The sequence below is a fragment of the Carcharodon carcharias genome (assembly GCF_017639515.1).
Source record: "Carcharodon carcharias isolate sCarCar2 chromosome 35 unlocalized genomic scaffold, sCarCar2.pri SUPER_35_unloc_4, whole genome shotgun sequence".
Classification (NCBI taxonomy): Eukaryota; Metazoa; Chordata; class Chondrichthyes; order Lamniformes; family Lamnidae; genus Carcharodon; species Carcharodon carcharias.
In genome coordinates, this window is record NW_024470720.1 from 860,308 (window position 1) to 884,577 (window position 24,270).

The window sequence follows — 24,270 nt, forward strand, 5'->3', positions numbered from 1 at the left end:
AGGGAGGGGGACAGAGGGAGGGGGTCAGAGGGAGGGAGGGAGGACGGAGGGAGGGGGACAGAGGGAAGGAGATGGAGGGAGGGAATGGAGGGAGGGAGGGAGGACAGAGGGAGGGAGGACAGAGGGAGGGAGGACGGAGGGAGGGGGACAAAGGGAAGGAGGAGATGGAGGGAGGGAATGGAGGGAGGGAGGGAGGACGGAGGGAGGGAGGACAGAGGGAGGGAGGACGGAGGGAGGAGATGGAGGGAGGGAGGGTTGAGAATACAGGATGGTGTTGGATGGAGCTGATGTCTCTAAGTGTCTCCCGCTCTCTCTCTCACTCTCCCTTTTTCATCCGCTCCTTCCCGCTCTCTCTCTCCCCTCTCTGTCTCCCTGTTTTTCTCTCCTGCTCCCTGTCTCCCTCCCTCTCCCACTCCCCCTCTCCACCTTCTCTCTTCCTCCCCCCTCTCTCTCCCTTCTCCCTCTTTCCCTCCTCTCTCTCTCCCCCCATCTCTCTCCCCCTCTCCCCCCATCTCTCCAATTTAGGGAATTTCCACGATGTCACTCAGCTGTCTGACATTCCGCACTGGGAAATATTACAACAGTCTGACTGATGTGACTGACAAGTACAGCATCGGACACCTGCTGCGAGCGTGAGTGATTCCCCCACCCCCGACCCCGGGACCCCCGACCCCGAGACACCCGCCCCCGAACCCGAGACCCCGACACCCCCGACCCTGAACGCCCCGACCCCGAGAGCCCCGACCCCGAGAGACCCAACCCCGAGACCCCCGACCCCGAACCCGAGACCCCCCGACCCCGAGACACCCAACCCTGAACGCCCCAACCCCGAGAGCCCCGACCCCGAACCCGAGACCCCCCGACCCCGAGACCCCCAACCCTGAACGCCCCAACCCCGAGAGCCCCAACCCCGAGACCCCCGACCCCGAACCCGAGACCCCCCGACACCGAGACCCCCAACCCTGAACGCCCCAACCCCAAGAGCCCCGACCCCGAACCCGAGACCCCCCGACCCCGAGACCCCCAACCCTGAACGCCCCAACCCCGAGAGCCCCAACCCCGAGACCCCCAACCCCGAACCCGAGACCCCCCGACCCCGAGACACCCGACCCCGAACCCGAGACCCCGACACCCCCGACCCTGAACGCCCCGACCCCGAGAGCCCCGACCCCGAGAGACCCAACCCCGAGACCCCCGACCCCGAACCCGAGACCCCCCGACCCCGAGACCCCCAACCCTGAACGCCCCAACCCCGAGAGCCCCAACCCCGAGACCCCCGACCCCGAACCCGAGACCCCCAACCCTGAACCCGAGACCCCCCGACCCCGAGACCCCCAACCCTGAACGCCCCAACCCCGAGAGCCCCGACCCCGAACCCGAGACCCCCCGACCCCGAGACCCCCAACCCTGAACGCCCCAACCCCGAGAGCCCCAACCCCGAGACCCCCGACCCCGAACCCGAGACCCCCCGACCCCGAGACCCCTAACCCTGAACGCCCCAACCCCGAGAGCCCCAACCCCGAGACCCCCGACCCCGAACCCGAGACCCCCCGACCCCGAGACCCCCAACCCTGAACGCCCCAACCCCAAGAGCCCCGACCCCGAACCCGAGACCCCCCCGACCCCGAGACCCCCAACCCTGAACGCCCCAACCCCGAGAGCCCCAACCCCGAGACCCCCGACCCCGAACCCGAGACCCCCCGACCCCGAGACCCCCAACCCTGAACGCCCCAACCCCGAGAGCCCCAACCCCGAGACCCCCGACCCCGAACCCGAGACCCCCCGACCCCGAGACACCCGACCCCGAACCCAAGACCCCGACACCCCCGACCCTGAACGCCCCGACCCCGAGAGCCCCGACCCCGAGAGACCCAACCCCGAGACCCCCGACCCCGAACCCGAGACCCCCCGACCCCGAGACCCCCAACCCTGAACGCCCCAACCCCGAGAGCCCCGATCCCGAACCCGAGACCCCCCGACCCCGAGACCCCCAACCCTGAACGCCCCAACCCCGAGAGCCCCAACCCCGAGACCCCCGACCCCGAACCCGAGACCCCCCGACCCCGAGACCCCCAACCCTGAACGCCCCAACCCCGAGAGCCCCGACCCCGAGACCCCCGACCCCGAACCCGAGACCCCCCGACCCCGAGACCCCCAACCGTGAACGCCCCAACCCCAAGAGCCCCGACCCCGAACCCGAGACCCCCCGACCCCGAGACCCCCAACCCTGAACGCCCCAACCCCAAGAGCCCCGACCCCGAACCCGAGACCCCCCGACCCCGAGACCCCCAACCCCGAACCCGAGACCCCCCGACCCCGAGACACCCGACCCCGAACCCGAGACCCCGACACCCCCGACCCTGAACGCCCCGACCCCGAGAGCCCCGACCCCGAGAGACCCAACCCCGAGACCCCCGACCCCGAACCCGAGACCCCCCGACCCCGAGACCCCCAACCCTGAACGCCCCAACCCCGAGAGCCCCAACCCCGAACCCGAGACCCCCCGACCCCGAGACCCCCAACCCCGAACCCGAGACCCCCCGACCCCGAGACCCCCAACCCCGAACCCGAGACCCCCCGACCCCGAGACACCCGACCCCGAACCCGAGACCCCGACACCCCCGACCCTGAACGCCCCGACCCCGAGACCCCCGACCCCGAACCCGAGACCCCCAACCCTGAACGCCCCAACCCCGAGACCCGCGACCCGGAGACCCCCAGCCCGGAGACCCCCAACTCCGAGATCCCGAGACCCCAGCCCAAGACCCCCGACCCTGAGCTCCAACCCTGATCCTGAGACCCCCGACCCCGAGACCCTCAACCCCGAACACGCCGACCCCGAGACCCCCAACCATGAGACCCCTGACACCGAAGCCCCCAACCATGAGACCTCTGACCCCAAACGTCCCGACCCCGAGACCCCCAACCATGAGACCCCTGACCCCAAGACCCCCGACCCTGAGACCCACAGTCCAGGACCCCAGCCCGGGACCCCCAGCCCGAGACCCCTGAGACCCCCGACCCCGAGATTCCCTGACCCCAAGACCCTCGACCCCGTGACCCCTGACCCCAAGACCCCCCACCCCGAGACCCACAGCCCGGGACCCCCAGCCCAAGACCCCCGACACCGAGATTCCCTGACCCCAAGACCCCCGACCCCATGAACCCAGACTCCAAGATCCCCCACCCCGAGACCCCCAGCCCGACCCCTGACATCGAGACCCCCGACCCTGAATGCCCCAACCCCCAGACCCCCGACCCCAAGATTCCCCGACCCTGAGACCCCCGACCCCGAGACCCCTGACACCGAACGCCCGAGATCCCCGACCCCGAGCCCCGACCCCGAGACCCCCAGCCCGGGACCCCAAGCCCGAGACCCCCAACACCGAGATTCCCTGACCCCGAGACCCCCGACCCCATGAACCCAGACTCCGAGATCCCCCACCCCAAAACCCACAGCCCGAGACCTCCAGCCCAAGACCCCAGACACCGAGACCCCCGACCTTGATTGCCCCAACCCCACGACCCCCAACCCCGAGACCCCCGAACCTGAGACTCTCCGACCCCGAGACCCTCGACCCCGAGATCCCCAGCCCGAGACCCCAAGCCCGCGACCTCGACCCTGAGACCCCCAAGACCCCCGACACCGAGACCCCGACACCAAAACCCCCAACCCTGAGACCCCGACCCCAAGGTTCCCCGACCCCAAGACCCCAGCCCCTGAACGCCCCTACCCCGAGACCCCAACCCCAAGCCCTGACCCCGACTCCGAGACCCCCGACCCCGAGATCCCCAGCTCAAGACCCCCAGCCCAAGACCCCCCACCCCGAGACCCCTGACTCCCGACCCCGAACCCGAGACCCCCGACCCCGAACCCGAGACCCCCAGCCCAAAACCCCCCCACCCCGAGATCCCCGACCCCAAGACCCCCGACCCAGAGAACCACGACTCCGAGACCCCTGACCCCGAGACTCTCGACCCCAAACCCGAGATCCCCAAACCCGAGGCCCCCGACCCCGAACCTGAGACCCCTGACCCCGAGACTCCCGACCCCAAGACCCCCGACCCTGAGCCCCGGACCTCGAACGCCCTGATCCCGAGACCCCGAACCCCGAGAACCCCAACCCCGAGATTTCCTGACCCCGAGATTCCCTGACCCCGAGACCCCCGACCCCGTGATTCCCGACCCCGAGACCCCCACCCCGAGACCCACAGCCTGACACCCCCGTCCCATGACCCCCGTACCCGAGACCCCTGATGCCGTACGGCCTGACACGCCCGACCCTGAGACCCCTGACCTCGAGTTTCCCCAACCCTGAGACCCCCGACACTGAAATTCCCCCGACCCCGAGACCCCGACCCCAAGACCCGAGACACAGAGACCCCCAAGCCCGAGACCCCCGAACCCGAGGCCCCGATCCCGAGAACCCCGACCACATATGCCCCGACCTCAAGACCCCCGACCCCGAGACCCCCGTACACGAAACCCCCGACCCCGAGACCCCAAGACCCCAAGACCCCTGACTCCGAGATCCTGGACCCCGAGACCCCCGACCCTGTACGGCCCTACCCCGACCCTGAGACCCCTGACCTCGAGATTCCCCGACACTGAGACCCCCAAGCACCCCGACCCCGAACGCCCCGACCCCGAGACCCCCAGCCCGAGATCCCCAACCCCAAGACCCCCGACCCCGAGACCCACGACCCCGAACGCAAGACCCTCGATCCCAAACACCCCGACCCCAAGATCCCCGACACCGAGACCCCCAGCCCGAGACCCCCGACCCCGAATGCCCCAACACCAAGACCCTAACCCGGAGACCCCCGACCTCGAGACCCCTGACCCCGAGACCCTCGACCCCCAGCCCGAGACACCCGACCCCGAAGGCCCCAACCCCGAGACCCCCAGCCCGAGACCCCCGACCCCGAGACCCTGAGACCCCTGACCTCGAGACCCCTGACCCCGAGACCCTCGACCCCGAGACCCCCAGCCCAAGACACCCGACCCCAAGACCCCTGACCCTGAGACTCCCGACCCCTAGACCCCTGACCCCAAACGCACGACCACTAGACCCCCGACCCCAAAAGCCCCGACTCCGAGATCCCCAGCCCGAGACACCCGACCCCGGGACCCCCAACCCCAAGACCCCAGACCCTGAGACTCCCGACCCTGAGACTCCCGACCCCTAGACCCCTGACCCCAAACGCACGACCACTAGACCCCCGACCCCAAAAGCCCCGACTCCGAGATCCCCAGCCCGAGACACCCGACCCCGAGACCCTTGTCCCCAAGACCCCCCAACACTGAGACCCCCCAACATCGAGACCCCCCCCCAACACCGAGACCCCCCCAACACCGAGACCCCCCACCCTGTCACGCCACGCCGAGATCCCCCCTCCCTCCACTCCTCCCGAAACACCCACCTGGAAAACTGGCTCCGTCCCCCCCACCCCCTCAGCGAGTTCCCGACTCCCCCACCCCCACCCCCTCAGCGAGTTCCCGACTCCCCCACCCCCACCCCCTCAGCGAGTTCCCGACTCCCCCACCCCCACCCCCTCAGCGAGTTCCCTTCACCCCCCCACCCCCTCAGCGAGTTCCCTGCCCGAGCGCCGTGTCCAGTGATGCGGGGCCCGATGGGACGTGGCCCCTGTCTCGCCTTGGAGCAGTCAGCGGGCTGCTCGACCATGGCGGGCGGCGCAGTGGCGCCCAAACACGCGGCAGCTGGAGTCAGCAGTGGGAGGAGGGACCCTCGCACATTCAGCGCTTCCCCCGGTCCCATGTGCGCAGCGGATCGCTGCTCCCGGCACAGTCCGACCCCAGTCTCACGGCCTGTCCCTCTCTTCTCTCCCCCCGCCTCCACAGGAAGGAGTTCTGTGAGATCTGCATCGCCAGGGACAAGCTATCAGAGAAGGTTTACTCCTGCAAGAAATTCTCAAAGAAGGACGGCAAGAGTGTCCGGAGAGCAGCAAAGAACGAGATTCTCATCCTGAAGATGTGAGTAGACAGGGAGCTTTACTCTGTATCTAACCCCGTGCTGTACCTGTCCTGGGAGTGTTTGATGGGGACGGTGTAGAGGGAGCTTTACTCTGTATCTAACCCCGTGCGGTACCTGTCCTGGGAGTGTTTGATGGGGACGGTGTAGAGGGACCTTTACTCTGTATCTGACACCGTGCTGTACCTGTCCTGGGAGTGTTTGATGGGGACGGTGTAGAGGGAGATTTACTCTGTATCTAACCCCGTGCTGTACCTGTCCTGGGAGTGTTTGATGGGGACAGTGTAGAGGGAGATTTACTCTGTATCTAACCCCGTGCTGTACCTGTCCTGGGAGGTTTGATGGGGACGGTGTAGAGGGGGCTTTACTCTGTATATCTAATGCCTCTCAGTTGATCCTCTGTTGCGACTCCTGCCAGAGTTCAAGACCTCCCTTGATGCACACTGGCCAATGGGCAGGTGGGGAGGGGGGAGGAGGTGTGTGGGTGGGGAGGAGAGGGAATTGGGTGAAGGGGAGATGTTAATAATTTCTGTCTATTCTCTGCAGGGTAAATCATCCCAACATCTTACAGCTGATTGACACATTTGAGACAAGGGAGGAATACTTCATTATTCAGGAAATGTGAGTTTCTCTGCTGGGGAGGGCCGATGGAGGCATTTCATTTGCGATCCGGGCTTTGGGGAGTTTGACGGGGGGACCGGTGAGAGAACCGAGAACTGGGCTAATCTCTGAAATCGGGATGGGGCGCATCCGCGAGTCCCCACCCAGTCGAATAGCCGATGCTGGAATGTTGCGCTGCTGGCGGCGGGTCTCCCAGATTGGATCTGCTCCGGCGGCAGGCTCCTCCAGAACTGTGTGGGCACCCCCCCTTCCCCTATCCCCCGCCCACCCACCACCCCACCCGCACCCCCCCCGCCCCGGACCTTCTCCCCCCCCCCCCACCCCCCCAACCATCCACCCACCACCCGAGGCAGACCCTCCATCTCACTGCCAGCGTTCGGCAAACCCACCGCAGCCCCACAACCCCCTAGACAAATAAGCCAGCTAGAAATCTCCAGCTTCACTGAGCTCTCTCTCATATTCCAGGGCGACAGGGAGTGACCTCTTTGACTGGATTCTACACCAGGGCTCATATACAGAGAGAGACGCCAGCAATGTGATTCAACAGGTGCTGGACACAGTTTCTTACCTACACTCACTCCACATCGTGCATCGAAACATTAAGGTAAGATTCTCTGTAACTGGCAGTGAGATCGCTGTACACTGACTGGTGTCTCTCAGTCCCTCTCTCAGAGAGATATCTATACACTGACTGGTGTCTCTCAGTCACTCTCTCTCTCAGGGAGATATCTGTACACTGACTGGTGTCTCTCAGTCCCTCTCTCTCTCAGGGAGATATCTGTACACTGACTGGTGTCTCTCAGTCTCCTCTATCTCTCAGGGAGATATCTGTACACTGACTGGTGTCTCTCAGTCCCTCTCTCTCAGGGAGATATCTGTACACTGACTGGTGTCTCTCAGTCCCTCTCTCTCAGGGAGATATCTGTACACTGACTGGTGTCTCTCAGTCCATCTCTCTCTCAGGGAGATATCTGTACACTGACTGGTGTCTCTCAGTCCCTCTCTCTCAGGAAGATATCTGTACACTGACTGGTGTCTCTCAGTCCATCTCTCTCTCAGGGAGATATCTGTACACTGACTGGTGTCTCTCAGTCCCTCTCTCTCAGGGAGATATCTGTACACTGACTGGTGTCTCTCATTCCCTCTCTCTTAAGGAGATATCTGTACACTGACTGGTGTCTCTCATTCCCTCTCTCTTAAGGAGATATCTGTACACTGACTGGTTCCACACTCTCTTTTTTACTGTTGCAGCTGGAGAATTTGATATACTACAGGCAGCAGAATCCATCGAAGGTGGTGATCGGGGATTTCCATCTGTCACGCATCGAGGCGGGTTCGATTTCAGATCCCTGTGGGACACCCGAGTATTTGGGTAGGAATTGAATGCCCCCTACACTGTGTCTCATCCTAGCCTGCAGAATCTCACGTACACACTCATGGACACTCTCACACACACGTACATGCGCACGCACACACACACATTCACAAAGATACTCACACACACAAAGACACAAAGAGATACGTTCACATACACTGACGCACACACACACATTCACAAACACTCACGCACACACACACATTCACATACACTCATGCACACACACATTCACCAACACTCACGCACACACACACATATTCACATACACTCACGCACACACACATTCCCATACACTCGCACACACACACATTCACCTACACTCACGCACACACACACATATTCACATAAACTCACGCACACACACATTCCCATACACTCGCACACACACACATTCACATACACTCACGCACACACACACATATTCACATACACTCACGCACACACACACATTCACATGCACTCATGCACCCACAGACATATTCACATACACTCACGCACACACACATTCACATACACTCGCGCACACACACATTTACATACACTCACGCACACATACACACACATTCACATTCACTCACGCACACACACACATATATTCACATACACTCACGCACACACACACATATTAACAAACACTCACGCACACACACATTCACATACACTCACAAACACATACACATACACTCATGCACACACACACATACACTCATGCACACAAACACATTCACATACACTCACGCACACACACATTCACATACACTCACGCACACACACAGTCACATACACTCACGCACACACACATTCAGATACACTCACGCACACACACACATTCACATACACTCATGCACACACACATTCACATACACTAACGCAGACACACATATTCATATAAACTCACGCACACACACATTCACATACACTCACGCACACACACACATTCACATACACTCACGGACACACACATATTAATATACACTCACACACACACATTCACATACACTCACGCACACACACACATATTCACATACAGTCACGCACACACACAAACACATACACTCACGCACACACACACATTCACATACACTCACGCACACACACACATTCGCATACACTCACGCACAAACATATTCACATACACTCACGCACACACACATTCACATACACTCACGCACACACACACATATTCACATACACTCACGCACACACAAACATATTCATATACACTCACGCACTCACACACATATTCACATACACACGCACACACACATTCACATACACTCACGCACACACACATTCAGATACACTCACGCACACACACACATTCACATACACTCACGCACACACACACACATTCACATACACTCACGCACAAACACATTCACATACACTCACGCACACACACACACATTCACATTCACTCACGCACACACACATTCACATACACTCACGCACACACACACACATTCACATACACTCACACACACACACACATAGCCATATACACTCACGCACACACACATTCACATACACTCACGCATACACATATTCACATACACTCACGCACACACGCACATTCACATACACTCACGCACACACACACATTCACATACACTCACGCACACACACACATTCACACACACTCACACACACACACACATTCACATACACTCACGCACACACACATATTAATATACACTCACACACACACATTCACATACACACACACACACACATTCACATTCACTCACGCACACACACATTCACATACACTCACGCACACACACACACATTCACATACACTCACACACACACACACATAGCCATATACACTCACGCACACACACATTCACATACACTCACGCATACACATATTCACATACACTCACGCACACACGCACATTCACATACACTCACGCACACACACACATTCACATACACTCACGCACACACACACATTCACACACACTCACACACACACACACATTCACATACACTCACGCACACACACATATTAATATACACTCACACACACACATTCACATACACTCACACACACACACATTCAGATACACTCACGCACACACACACATTCACATACACTCATGCACACACACATTCACTTACACTCACGCACACACATATTCATATAAACTCACGCACACAAACATTCACATACACTCACGCACACACACACACATTCACATACACTCACGCACACACATAATAATATCCTCTCACACACACACACATTCACATACACTCACGCACACACACACATATTCACATACACTCACGTACACACAAACATTCACATAAACTCACGCACAAACGCACACATTCACATACACTCATGAACACACACACATTCACACACACTCACGCACACACACACATTCACACACACTCATGTACACACACACATACACATACACTCACGCACACACACACACATTCACATACACTCACGCACACACACATATTAATATACACTCACGCACACACACATTCACATACACTCACGCACACACACACATATTCACATACACTCACGTACACACAAAAATTCACATAATCTCACGCACAAACGCACACATTCACATACACTCACGCACACATACACATTCACATACACTCATGCACACACACACATTCACACACACTCATGTACACACACACATTCACATACACTCACGCACCCATTCACACATATTCACATACACTCACGCACACACACATTCACATACACTCACGCACCCATACACACACATTCACATACACTCACGCGCACACACCCATTCACATACACTCACGCACACACACATATTCACATATACATACACACACACACATATTCACATACACTCACGCACACACACACATTCACATATACTCACGCACACACACATATTCATTTACACAACGCACACACACACATTCACATACACTCATGCACACACACACATATGCACATACACTCACGTACACACACACATTCACATACACTCACGCACACACACACACATTCACATACACTCACGCACACACACACATTCACATACACTCACGTACATACACACATTCACATATACTCACGCACCCATACACACACATTCACATACACTCACGTACACACACACATTCACATGCATTCACGTACACACACACATTCACATACACTCACGCACACACACATTCACATACACTCACGCACCCATACACACACATTCACATACACTCACGCGCACACACCCATTCAAATACACTCACGTACATACAAACATTCACATACACTCACGCACACACACATTCACATACACTCACGCACTCAAACACATATTCACATTCACTCACGCACACACACATATTCATATACACTCACGCACACACACATTCACATACACTCACGCACACACACACATATTCACATACACTCACGCACACACAAACATATTCATATACACTCACGCACTCACACACATATTCACATACACACGCACACACACATTCACATACACTCACGCACACACACATTCAGATACACTCACGCACACACACATTCACATACAGTCACGCATACACATATTCACATACACTCACGCACACACGCATATTCATGTACACTCATGCACACACACACATTCACATACACTCATGCACACACACACACATTCACATACACTCACGCACACACACACATTCACATACACTCACGCACACACACACACATTCACATACACTCACGCACAAACACATTCACATACACTCACGCACACACACACACATTCACATTCACTCACGCACACACACATTCACATACACTCACGCACACACACACACATTCACATACACTCACGCACACACACACATAGCCATATACACTCACGCACACACACATTCACATACACTCACGCATACACATATTCACATACACTCACGCACACACGCACATTCACATACACTCACGCACACACACACATTCACATACACTCACGCACACACACACATTCACACACACTCACACACACACACACATTCACATACACTCACGCACACACACATTCAGATACACTCACGCACACACACACATTCACATACACTCATGCACACACACATTCACTTACACTCACGCACACACATATTCATATAAACTCACGCACACAAACATTCACATACACTCACGCACACACACACACATTCACATACACTCACGCACACACATAATAATATCCTCTCACACACACACACATTCACATACACTCACGCACACACACACATATTCACATACACTCACGTACACACAAACATTCACATAAACTCACGCACAAACGCACACATTCACATACACTCATGAACACACACACATTCACACACACTCACGCACACACACACATTCACACACACTCATGTACACACACACATACACATACACTCACGCACACACACACACATTCACATACACTCACGCACACACACATATTAATATACACTCACGCACACACACATTCACATACACTCACGCACACACACACATATTCACATACACTCACGTACACACAAAAATTCACATAATGTCACGCACAAACGCACACATTCACATACACTCACGCACACATACACATTCACATACACACATGCACACACACACATTCACACACACTCATGTACACACACACATTCACATACACTCACGCACCCATTCACACATATTCACATACACTCACGCACACACACATTCACATACACTCACGCACCCATACACACACATTCACATACACTCACGCGCACACACCCATTCACATACACTCACGCACACACACATATTCACATATACATACACACACACACATATTCACATACACTCACGCACACACACACATTCACATATACTCACGCACACACACATATTCATTTACACAACGCACACACACACATTCACATACACTCATGCACACACACACATATGCACATACACTCACGTACACACACACATTCACATACACTCACGCACACACACACACATTCACATACACTCACGCACACACACACATTCACATACACTCACGTACATACACACATTCACATATACTCACGCACCCATACACACACATTCACATACACTCACGTACACACACACATTCACATGCATTCACGTACACACACACATTCACATACACTCACGCACACACACATTCACATACACTCACGCACCCATACACACACATTCACATACACTCACGCGCACACACCCATTCAAATACACTCACGTACATACAAACATTCACATACACTCACGCACACACACATTCACATACACTCACGCACTCAAACACATATTCACATTCACTCACGCACACACACATATTCATATACACTCACGCACACACACACATATTCATATACACTCACGCACACACACACATTCACATACACTCACGCACACACACATTCACATACACTCACGCACACACACACATGCACATACACTCATGCACACACACACATATTCACATACACTCACGCACACACACATTCACATACACTCACGCATACACATATTCACATACACTCACGCACACACACACACATTCACATACACTCACGCACACACACACATTCACATTCACTCACGCACACACACATTCACATACACTCGCACACACACACATCCATATACACTCACGCACACACACACATTCACATGCACTCATGCACCCACACACATATTCACATACACTCACGCACACACACATTCACATACACTCACGCACACACACATTCACATACGCATGCACACATACACAGACATTCACATACACACACGCACACACACACATATATTCACATAGACTCACGCACACACACACATATTCACATAGACTCACGCACACACACATTCACATACACTCACACACACATACACATACTCATGCACACACACACATACACTCATGCACACACACACATTCAAATCCACTCACGCACACACACATTGAGATACACTCACGCACACACACACATTCACATACACTCATGCACACACACATTCACATACACTCACGCACACACACATATTCATATACACTCACGCACACACACATTCACATACACTCACGCACACAAACACACATTCACATACACTCACGCACACACACATATTCATTTACACTCACGCACAGACACATTCACATACACTCACGCACATACACACACATTCACATACACTCACGCACACACACACATTCACACACACTCATGTACACACACACATTCACATACACTCACACACCCATACACACATATTCGCATACACTCACGCACACACACATTCACATACACTCACGCACCCATACACACACATTCACATACACTCACGTGCACACACCCATTCACATACACTCACGTACACACACATATTCACATGCACATACACACACACACATATTCACATACACTCACGCACACACACACATTCACATACACTCACGTACATACACAAATTCACATGTACTCACGCACCCATACACACACATTCACATACACTCACGTACACACACACATTCACATGTACTCACGTACACACACACATTCACATACACTCACGCACACACACTATCACATAAACTAACACACACACACATATTCATATACACAACGCACAAACACACATTCACGTACACTCACACACACACACGTATTCATATACACAACGCACACACACATATTCACATACACTCATGCACACACACACATATTCACAACCACTCACATACACACACATTCACATACACTCATGCACACACACACACATTCACATACACTTACGCACACACACACATTCACATACACTCACGTACATACACACATACACATATACTCACGCACCCATACACACACATTCACATACACTCACGCGCACACACCCATTCACATACACTCACGCACACACACATATTCACATACACATACACATACACACACACACATATTCACATACACTCACACACACACACACTTTCACATACACTCACGTACACACACACACATTCACACATTCACATACACTCACGCACACACACACATATTCACATTCACTCACGCACACACACATATTCATATACACTCACGCACACACACACATATTCATATAAACTCACGCACATACACACATTCACATACACTCACGCACACACACATTCACATACACTCACGCACACACACATTCACATACACTCACGCACACACACACATTCACATACACTCATGCACACACACACATATTCACATACACTCACGCACGCACACACATATTCACATACACTCACGCACACACACAAACACATACACTCACGCACACACACACACACATTCACATACACTCACGCACACACACACATTCACATACACTCACGCACACACACACATTCACATATACTCACGCACCCATACAAACACATTCACATACACTCACGTACACAGACACATTCACATACACTCACGTACACACACACATTCACATACACTCACGCACACACACATTCACATACACTAACGCACCCATACACACACATTCACATACACTCCCGTACACACACACATTCACATACACTCACGCACACACACACATATTCATATACACTCACGCACACACACATTCACATACACTCACGCACACACACACATATTCACATACACGCACGCACACACAAACATATTCATATACACTCACGCACTCACACACATATTCACATACACTCACGCACACACACATTCACATACACTCACGCACACACACATTCAGATACACTCACACACACACACACATTCACATACACTCACGCACACACACATTCACATACACTCACGCATACACATATTCACATACACTCACGCACACACGCATATTCATGTACACTCGCACACACACACATTCACATACACTCACGCACACACACACACCTTCACATACACTCACGTACACACACACATTCACATACACTCACGCACACACACACACATTCACATACACTCACACACACACACACATATTCAGATACACAATGCACACACACATATTCACATAGACTCATGCACACACACACATATTCACAACCACTCACATACACACACATTCACATACACTCATGCACACACACACACATTCACATAAACTTACGCACACACACACATTCACATACACTCACGTACATACACACATAGACATATACTCACGCACCCATACACACACATTCACATACACTCCCGTACACACACACATTCACATACACTCACCTACACACACACATTCACATACACTCACGCACACACACATTCACATACACTCACGCACCAACACACACACATTCACATACACTCACGCACACATACCCATTCACATACACTCACGCACACACACACACACATTCACATACACTCCCGTACACACACACATTCACATACACTCACGTACACACACACATTCACATACACTCACGCACACACACATTCACATACACTCCCGTACACACACACATTCACATACACTCACGTACACACACACTTTCACATACACTCACGCACACACACACACACATTCACATACACTCACGCACACACACACATATTCACATTCACTCACGCACACACACATATTCATATACACTCACGCACACACACATATATTCATATAAACTCACGCACACACACACATTCACATACACTCACGCACACACACATTCACATACACTCACGCACACACACATTCAGATACACTCACGCACACACACACATTCACATACACTCATGCACACACACATTCACTTACACTCACGCACACACATATTCATATAAACTCACGCACACAAACATTCACATACACTCACGCACACACACACACATTCACATACACTCACGCACACACATAATAATATCCTCTCACACACACACACATTCACATACACTCACGCACACACACACATATTCACATACGCTCACGTACACACAAACATTCACATAAACTCACGCACAAACGCACACATTCACATACACTCATGAACACACACACATTCACACACACTCACGCACACACACACATTCACACACACTCATGTACACACACACATACACATACACTCACGCACACACACACACATTCACATACACTCACGCACACACACATATTAATATACACTCACGCACACACACATTCACATACACTCACGCACACACACACATATTCACATACACTCACGTACACACAAAAATTCACATAATCTCACGCACAAACGCACACATTCACATACACTCACGCACACATACACATTCACATACACACATGCACACACACACATTCACACACACTCATGTACACACACACATTCACATACACTCACGCACCCATTCACACATATTCACATACACTCACGCACACACACATTCACATACACTCACGCACCCATACACACACATTCACATACACTCACGCGCACACACCCATTCACATACACTCACGCACACACACATATTCACATATACATACACACACACACATATTCACATACACTCACGCACACACACACATTCACATATACTCACGCACACACACATATTCATTTACACAACGCACACACACACATTCACATACACTCATGCACACACACACATATGCACATACACTCACGTACACACACACATTCACATACACTCACGCACACACACACACATTCACATACACTCACGCACACACACACATTCACATACACTCACGTACATACACACATTCACATATACTCACGCACCCATACACACACATTCACATACACTCACGTACACACACACATTCACATGCATTCACGTACACACACACATTCACATACACTCACGCACACACACATTCACATACACTCACGCACCCATACACACACATTCACATACACTCACGCGCACACACCCATTCAAATACACTCACGTACATACAAACATTCACATACACTCACGCACACACACATTCACATACACTCACGCACTCAAACACATATTCACATTCACTCACGCACACACACATATTCATATACACTCACGCACACACACACATATTCATATACACTCACGCACACACACACATTCACATACACTCACGCACACACACACATTCACATACACTCACGCACACACACACATTCACATACACTCATGCACACACACACATATTCACATACACTCACGCACACACACATTCACATACACTCACGCATACACATATTCACATACACTCACGCACACACACACACATTCAGATACACTCACGCACACACACACATTCACATTCACTCACGCACACACACATTCACATACACTCGCACACACACACATCCATATACACTCACGCACACACACACATTCACATGCACTCATGCACCCACACACATATTCACATACACTCACGCACACACACATTCACATACACTCACGCACACACATATTCACATACGCATGCACACATACACAGACATTCACATACACACACGCACACACACACATATATTCACATAGACTCACGCACACACACACATATTCACATAGACTCACGCACACACACATTCACATACACTCACACACACATACACATACTCATGCACACACACACATACACTCATGCACACACACACATTCAAATCCACTCACGCACACACACATTGAGATACACTCGCACACACACACATTCACATACACTCATGCACACACACATTCACATACACTCACGCACACACACATATTCATATACACTCACGCACACACACATTCACATACACTCACGCACACAAACACACATTCACATACACTCACGCACACACACATATTCATTTACACTCACGCACAGACACATTCACATACACTCACGCACATACACACACATTCACATACACTCACGCACACACACACATTCACACACACTCATGTACACACACACATTCACATACACTCACACACCCATACACACATATTCGCATACACTCACGCACACACACATTCACATACACTCACGCACCCATACACACACATTCACATACACTCACGTGCACACACCCATTCACATACACTCACGTACACACACATATTCACATGCACATACACACACACACATATTCACATACACTCACGCACACACACACATTCACATACACTCACGTACATACACAAATTCACATGTACTCACGCACCCATACACACACATTCACATACACTCACGTACACACACACATTCACATGTACTCACGTACACACACACATTCACATACACTCACGCACACACACTATCACATAAACTAACACACACACACATATTCATATACACAACGCACAAACACACATTCACGTACACTCACACACACACACGTATTCATATACACAACGCACACACACATATTCACATACACTCATGCACACACACACATATTCACAACCACTCACATACACACACATTCACATACACTCATGCACACACACACACATTCACATACACTTACGCACACACACACATTCACATACACTCACGTACATACACACATACACATATACTCACGCACCCATACACACACATTCACATACACTCACGCGCACACACCCATTCACATACACTCACGCACACACACATATTCACATACACATACACATACACACACACACATATTCACATACACTCACACACACACACACTTTCACATACACTCACGCACACACACACACACACACACACATTCACATACACTCACGCACACACACACATATTCACATTCACTCACGCACACACACATATTCATATACACTCACGCACACACACACATATTCATATAAACTCACGCACATACACACATTCACATACACTCACGCACACACACATTCACATACACTCACGCACACACACATTCACATACACTCACGCACACACACACATTCACATACACTCATGCACACACACACATATTCACATACACTCACGCACGCACACACATATTCACATACACTCACGCACACACACAAACACATACACTCACGCACACACACACACACATTCACATACACTCACGCACACACACACATTCACATACACTCACGCACACACACACATTCACATACACTCACGCACAAACATATTCACATACACTCACGCACACACGCATATTCATGTACACTCGCACACACACACATTCACATACACTCACGCACACACACACACCTTCACATACACTCACGTACACACACACATTCACATACACTCACGCACACACACACACATTCACATACACTCACACACACACACACATATTCAGATACACAATGCACACACACATATTCACATAGACTCATGCACACACACACATATTCACAACCACTCACATACACACACATTCACATACACTCATGCACACACACACACATTCACATAAACTTACGCACACACACACATTCACATACACTCACGTACATACACACATAGACATATACTCACGCACCCATACACACACATTCACATACACTCCCGTACACACACACATTCACATACACTCACCTACACACACACATTCACATACACTCACGCACACAAACATTCACATACACTCACGCACCAACACACACACATTCACATACACTCACGCACACATACCCATTCACATACACTCACGCACACACACACACACATTCACATACACTCCCGTACACACACACATTCACATACACTCACGTACACACACACATTCACATACACTCACGCACACACACATTCACATACACTCCCGTACACACACACATTCACATACACTCACGTACACACACACTTTCACATACACTCACGCACACACACACACACATTCACATACACTCACGCACACACACACATATTCACATTCACTCACGCACACACACATATTCATATACACTCACGCACACACACATATATTCATATAAACTCACGCACACACACACATTCACATACACTCACGCACACACACATTCACATACACTCACGCACACACACACATATTCACATACACTCACGCACACACACAAACACATACACTCACGCACACACACACACACATTCACATACACTCACCACACACACACATTCACATACACTCACGCACAAACATATTCACATACACTCACGCACACACACACATATTCACATACACTCACGCACACACACATTCACATACACTCACACACACACACACATATTCACATACACGCACGCACACACAAACATATTCATATACACTCACGCACTCACACACATATTCACATACACTCACGCACACACACATTCACATACACTCACGCACACACACATTCACATACACTCACGCACACACACACATTCACATACACTCACGCACACACACATTCACATACACTCACGCACACACACACATATTCATATACAATCGCACACACACACATTCACATACACTCACGCACACACACATTCACATACACTCACGCACACACACATTCACAGACACTCACGCACACACACACATTCACACACACTCATGTACACACACACATTCACATACACTCACACACCCATACACACACATTCGCATACACTCACGTACACACACACATTCACATACACTCACATACATACACAAATTCACATATACTCACGCACCCATACACACACATTCACATACACTCACGTACACACACACATTCACATGTACTCACGTACACACACACATTCACATACACTCACGCACACACACATTCACATAAACTAACACACACACACATATTCATATACACAACGCACAAACACACATTCACATACACTCACACACACACACGTATTCATATACACAACGCACACACACATATTCACATACACTCATGCACACACACACATATTCACAACCACTCACATACACACACATTCACATACACTCATGCACACATACACACATTCACATACACTTACGCACACACACACATTCACATACACTCACGTACATACACACATACACATATACTCACGCACCCATACACACACATTCACATACACTCACGTACACACACACATTCACATACACTCACGTACACACACACATTCACATACACTCACGCACACACACATTCACATACACTCACGCACCCACACACACACATTCACATACACTCACGCGCACACACCCATTCACATACACTCACGCACACACACATATTCACATACACATACACACACACACATATTCACATACACTCACACACACACACACTTTCACATACACTCACGCACACACACACACACATTCACATACACTCACGCACACACACACATATTCACATTCACTCACGCACACACACATATTCATATACACTCACGCACACACACACATGTTCATATAAACTCACGCACACACACACATTCAAATACACTCACGCACACACACATTCACATACACTCACGCACACACACACATTCACATACACTCAAGCACACACACACATATTCACATACACTCACGCACGCACACACATATTCACATACACTCACGCACGCACACACATATTCACATACACTCACGCACGCACACACAATTCACATACACTCACGCACACACACAAACACATACACTCACGCACACACACACACACATTCACATACACTCACGCACACACACACATTCACATACACTCACGCACACACACACATTCACATACACTCACGCACAAACATATTCACATACACTCACGCACACACACACATATTCACATACACTCACGCACACACACATTCACATACACTCACGCACACACACACATATTCACATACACGCACGCACACACAAACATATTCATATACACTCACGCACTCACACACATATTCACATACACTCACGCACACACACATTCACATACACTCACGCACACACACATTCAGATACACTCACACACACACACACATTCACATACACTCACGCACACACACATTCACATACACTCACGCATACACATATTCACATACACTCACGCACACACGCATATTCATGTACACTCGCACACACACACATTCACATACACTCACGCACACACACACACCTTCACATACACTCACGTACACACACACATTCACATACACTCACGCACACACACACACATTCACATACACTCACACACACACACATATTCAGATACACAATGCACACACACATATTCACATAGACTCATGCACACACACACATATTCACAACCACTCACATACACACACATTCACATACACTCATGCACACACACACACATTCACATAAACTTACGCACACACACACATTCACATACACTCACGTACATACACACATACACATATACTCACGCACCCATACACACACATTCACATACACTCCCGTACACACACACATTCACATACACTCACGTACACACACACATTCACATACACTCACGCACACACACATTCACATACACTCACGCACACATACCCATTCACATACACTCACGCACACACACACACATTCACATACACTCCCGTACACACACACATTCACATACACTCACGTACACACACACATTCACATACACTCACGCACACACACATTCACATACACTCCCGTACACACACACATTCACATACACTCACGTACACACACACTTTCACATACACTCACGCACACACACACACACATTCACATACACTCACGCACACACACATATTCACATTCACTCACGCACACACACATATTCATATACACTCACGCACACACACATATATTCATATAAACTCACGCACACACGCACATTCACATACACTCACGCACACACACATTCACATACACTCACGCACACACACACATTCACATACACTCATGCACACACACACATATTCACATACACTCACGCACACACACACATATTCACATACACTCACGCACACACACATATATTCACATACACTCACGCACACACACAAACACATACACTCACGCACACACACACACACATTCACATACACTCACGCACACACACACATTCACATACACTCACGCACAAACATATTCACATACACTCACGCACACACACACATATTCACATACACTCACGCACACACACATTCACATACACTCACACACACACACACATATTCACATACACGCACGCACACACAAACATATTCATATACACTCACGCACTCACACACATATTCACATACACTCACGCACACACTCATTCACATACACTCACGCACACACACATTCACATACACTC

At 50.8% G+C, this 24,270-nt stretch overlaps 1 protein-coding gene across 1 annotated transcript in view; it reads left to right on the top strand.

Moving 5' to 3' along the window:
- Window positions 1-537: 537 nt before the first annotated feature.
- The window catches only part of LOC121274234 (caM kinase-like vesicle-associated protein), a 166,445-nt gene continuing 142,712 nt past the window's right edge, over window positions 538-24,270 (top strand). The window contains exons 1-5 of the mRNA XM_041181431.1: window positions 538-632; window positions 5,864-5,995; window positions 6,540-6,614; window positions 7,080-7,218; window positions 7,866-7,986. Of these exons, the coding sequence (XP_041037365.1) occupies window positions 538-632; window positions 5,864-5,995; window positions 6,540-6,614; window positions 7,080-7,218; window positions 7,866-7,986 (562 nt within the window). The remainder of the gene's footprint in view (window positions 633-5,863; window positions 5,996-6,539; window positions 6,615-7,079; window positions 7,219-7,865; window positions 7,987-24,270) is intronic.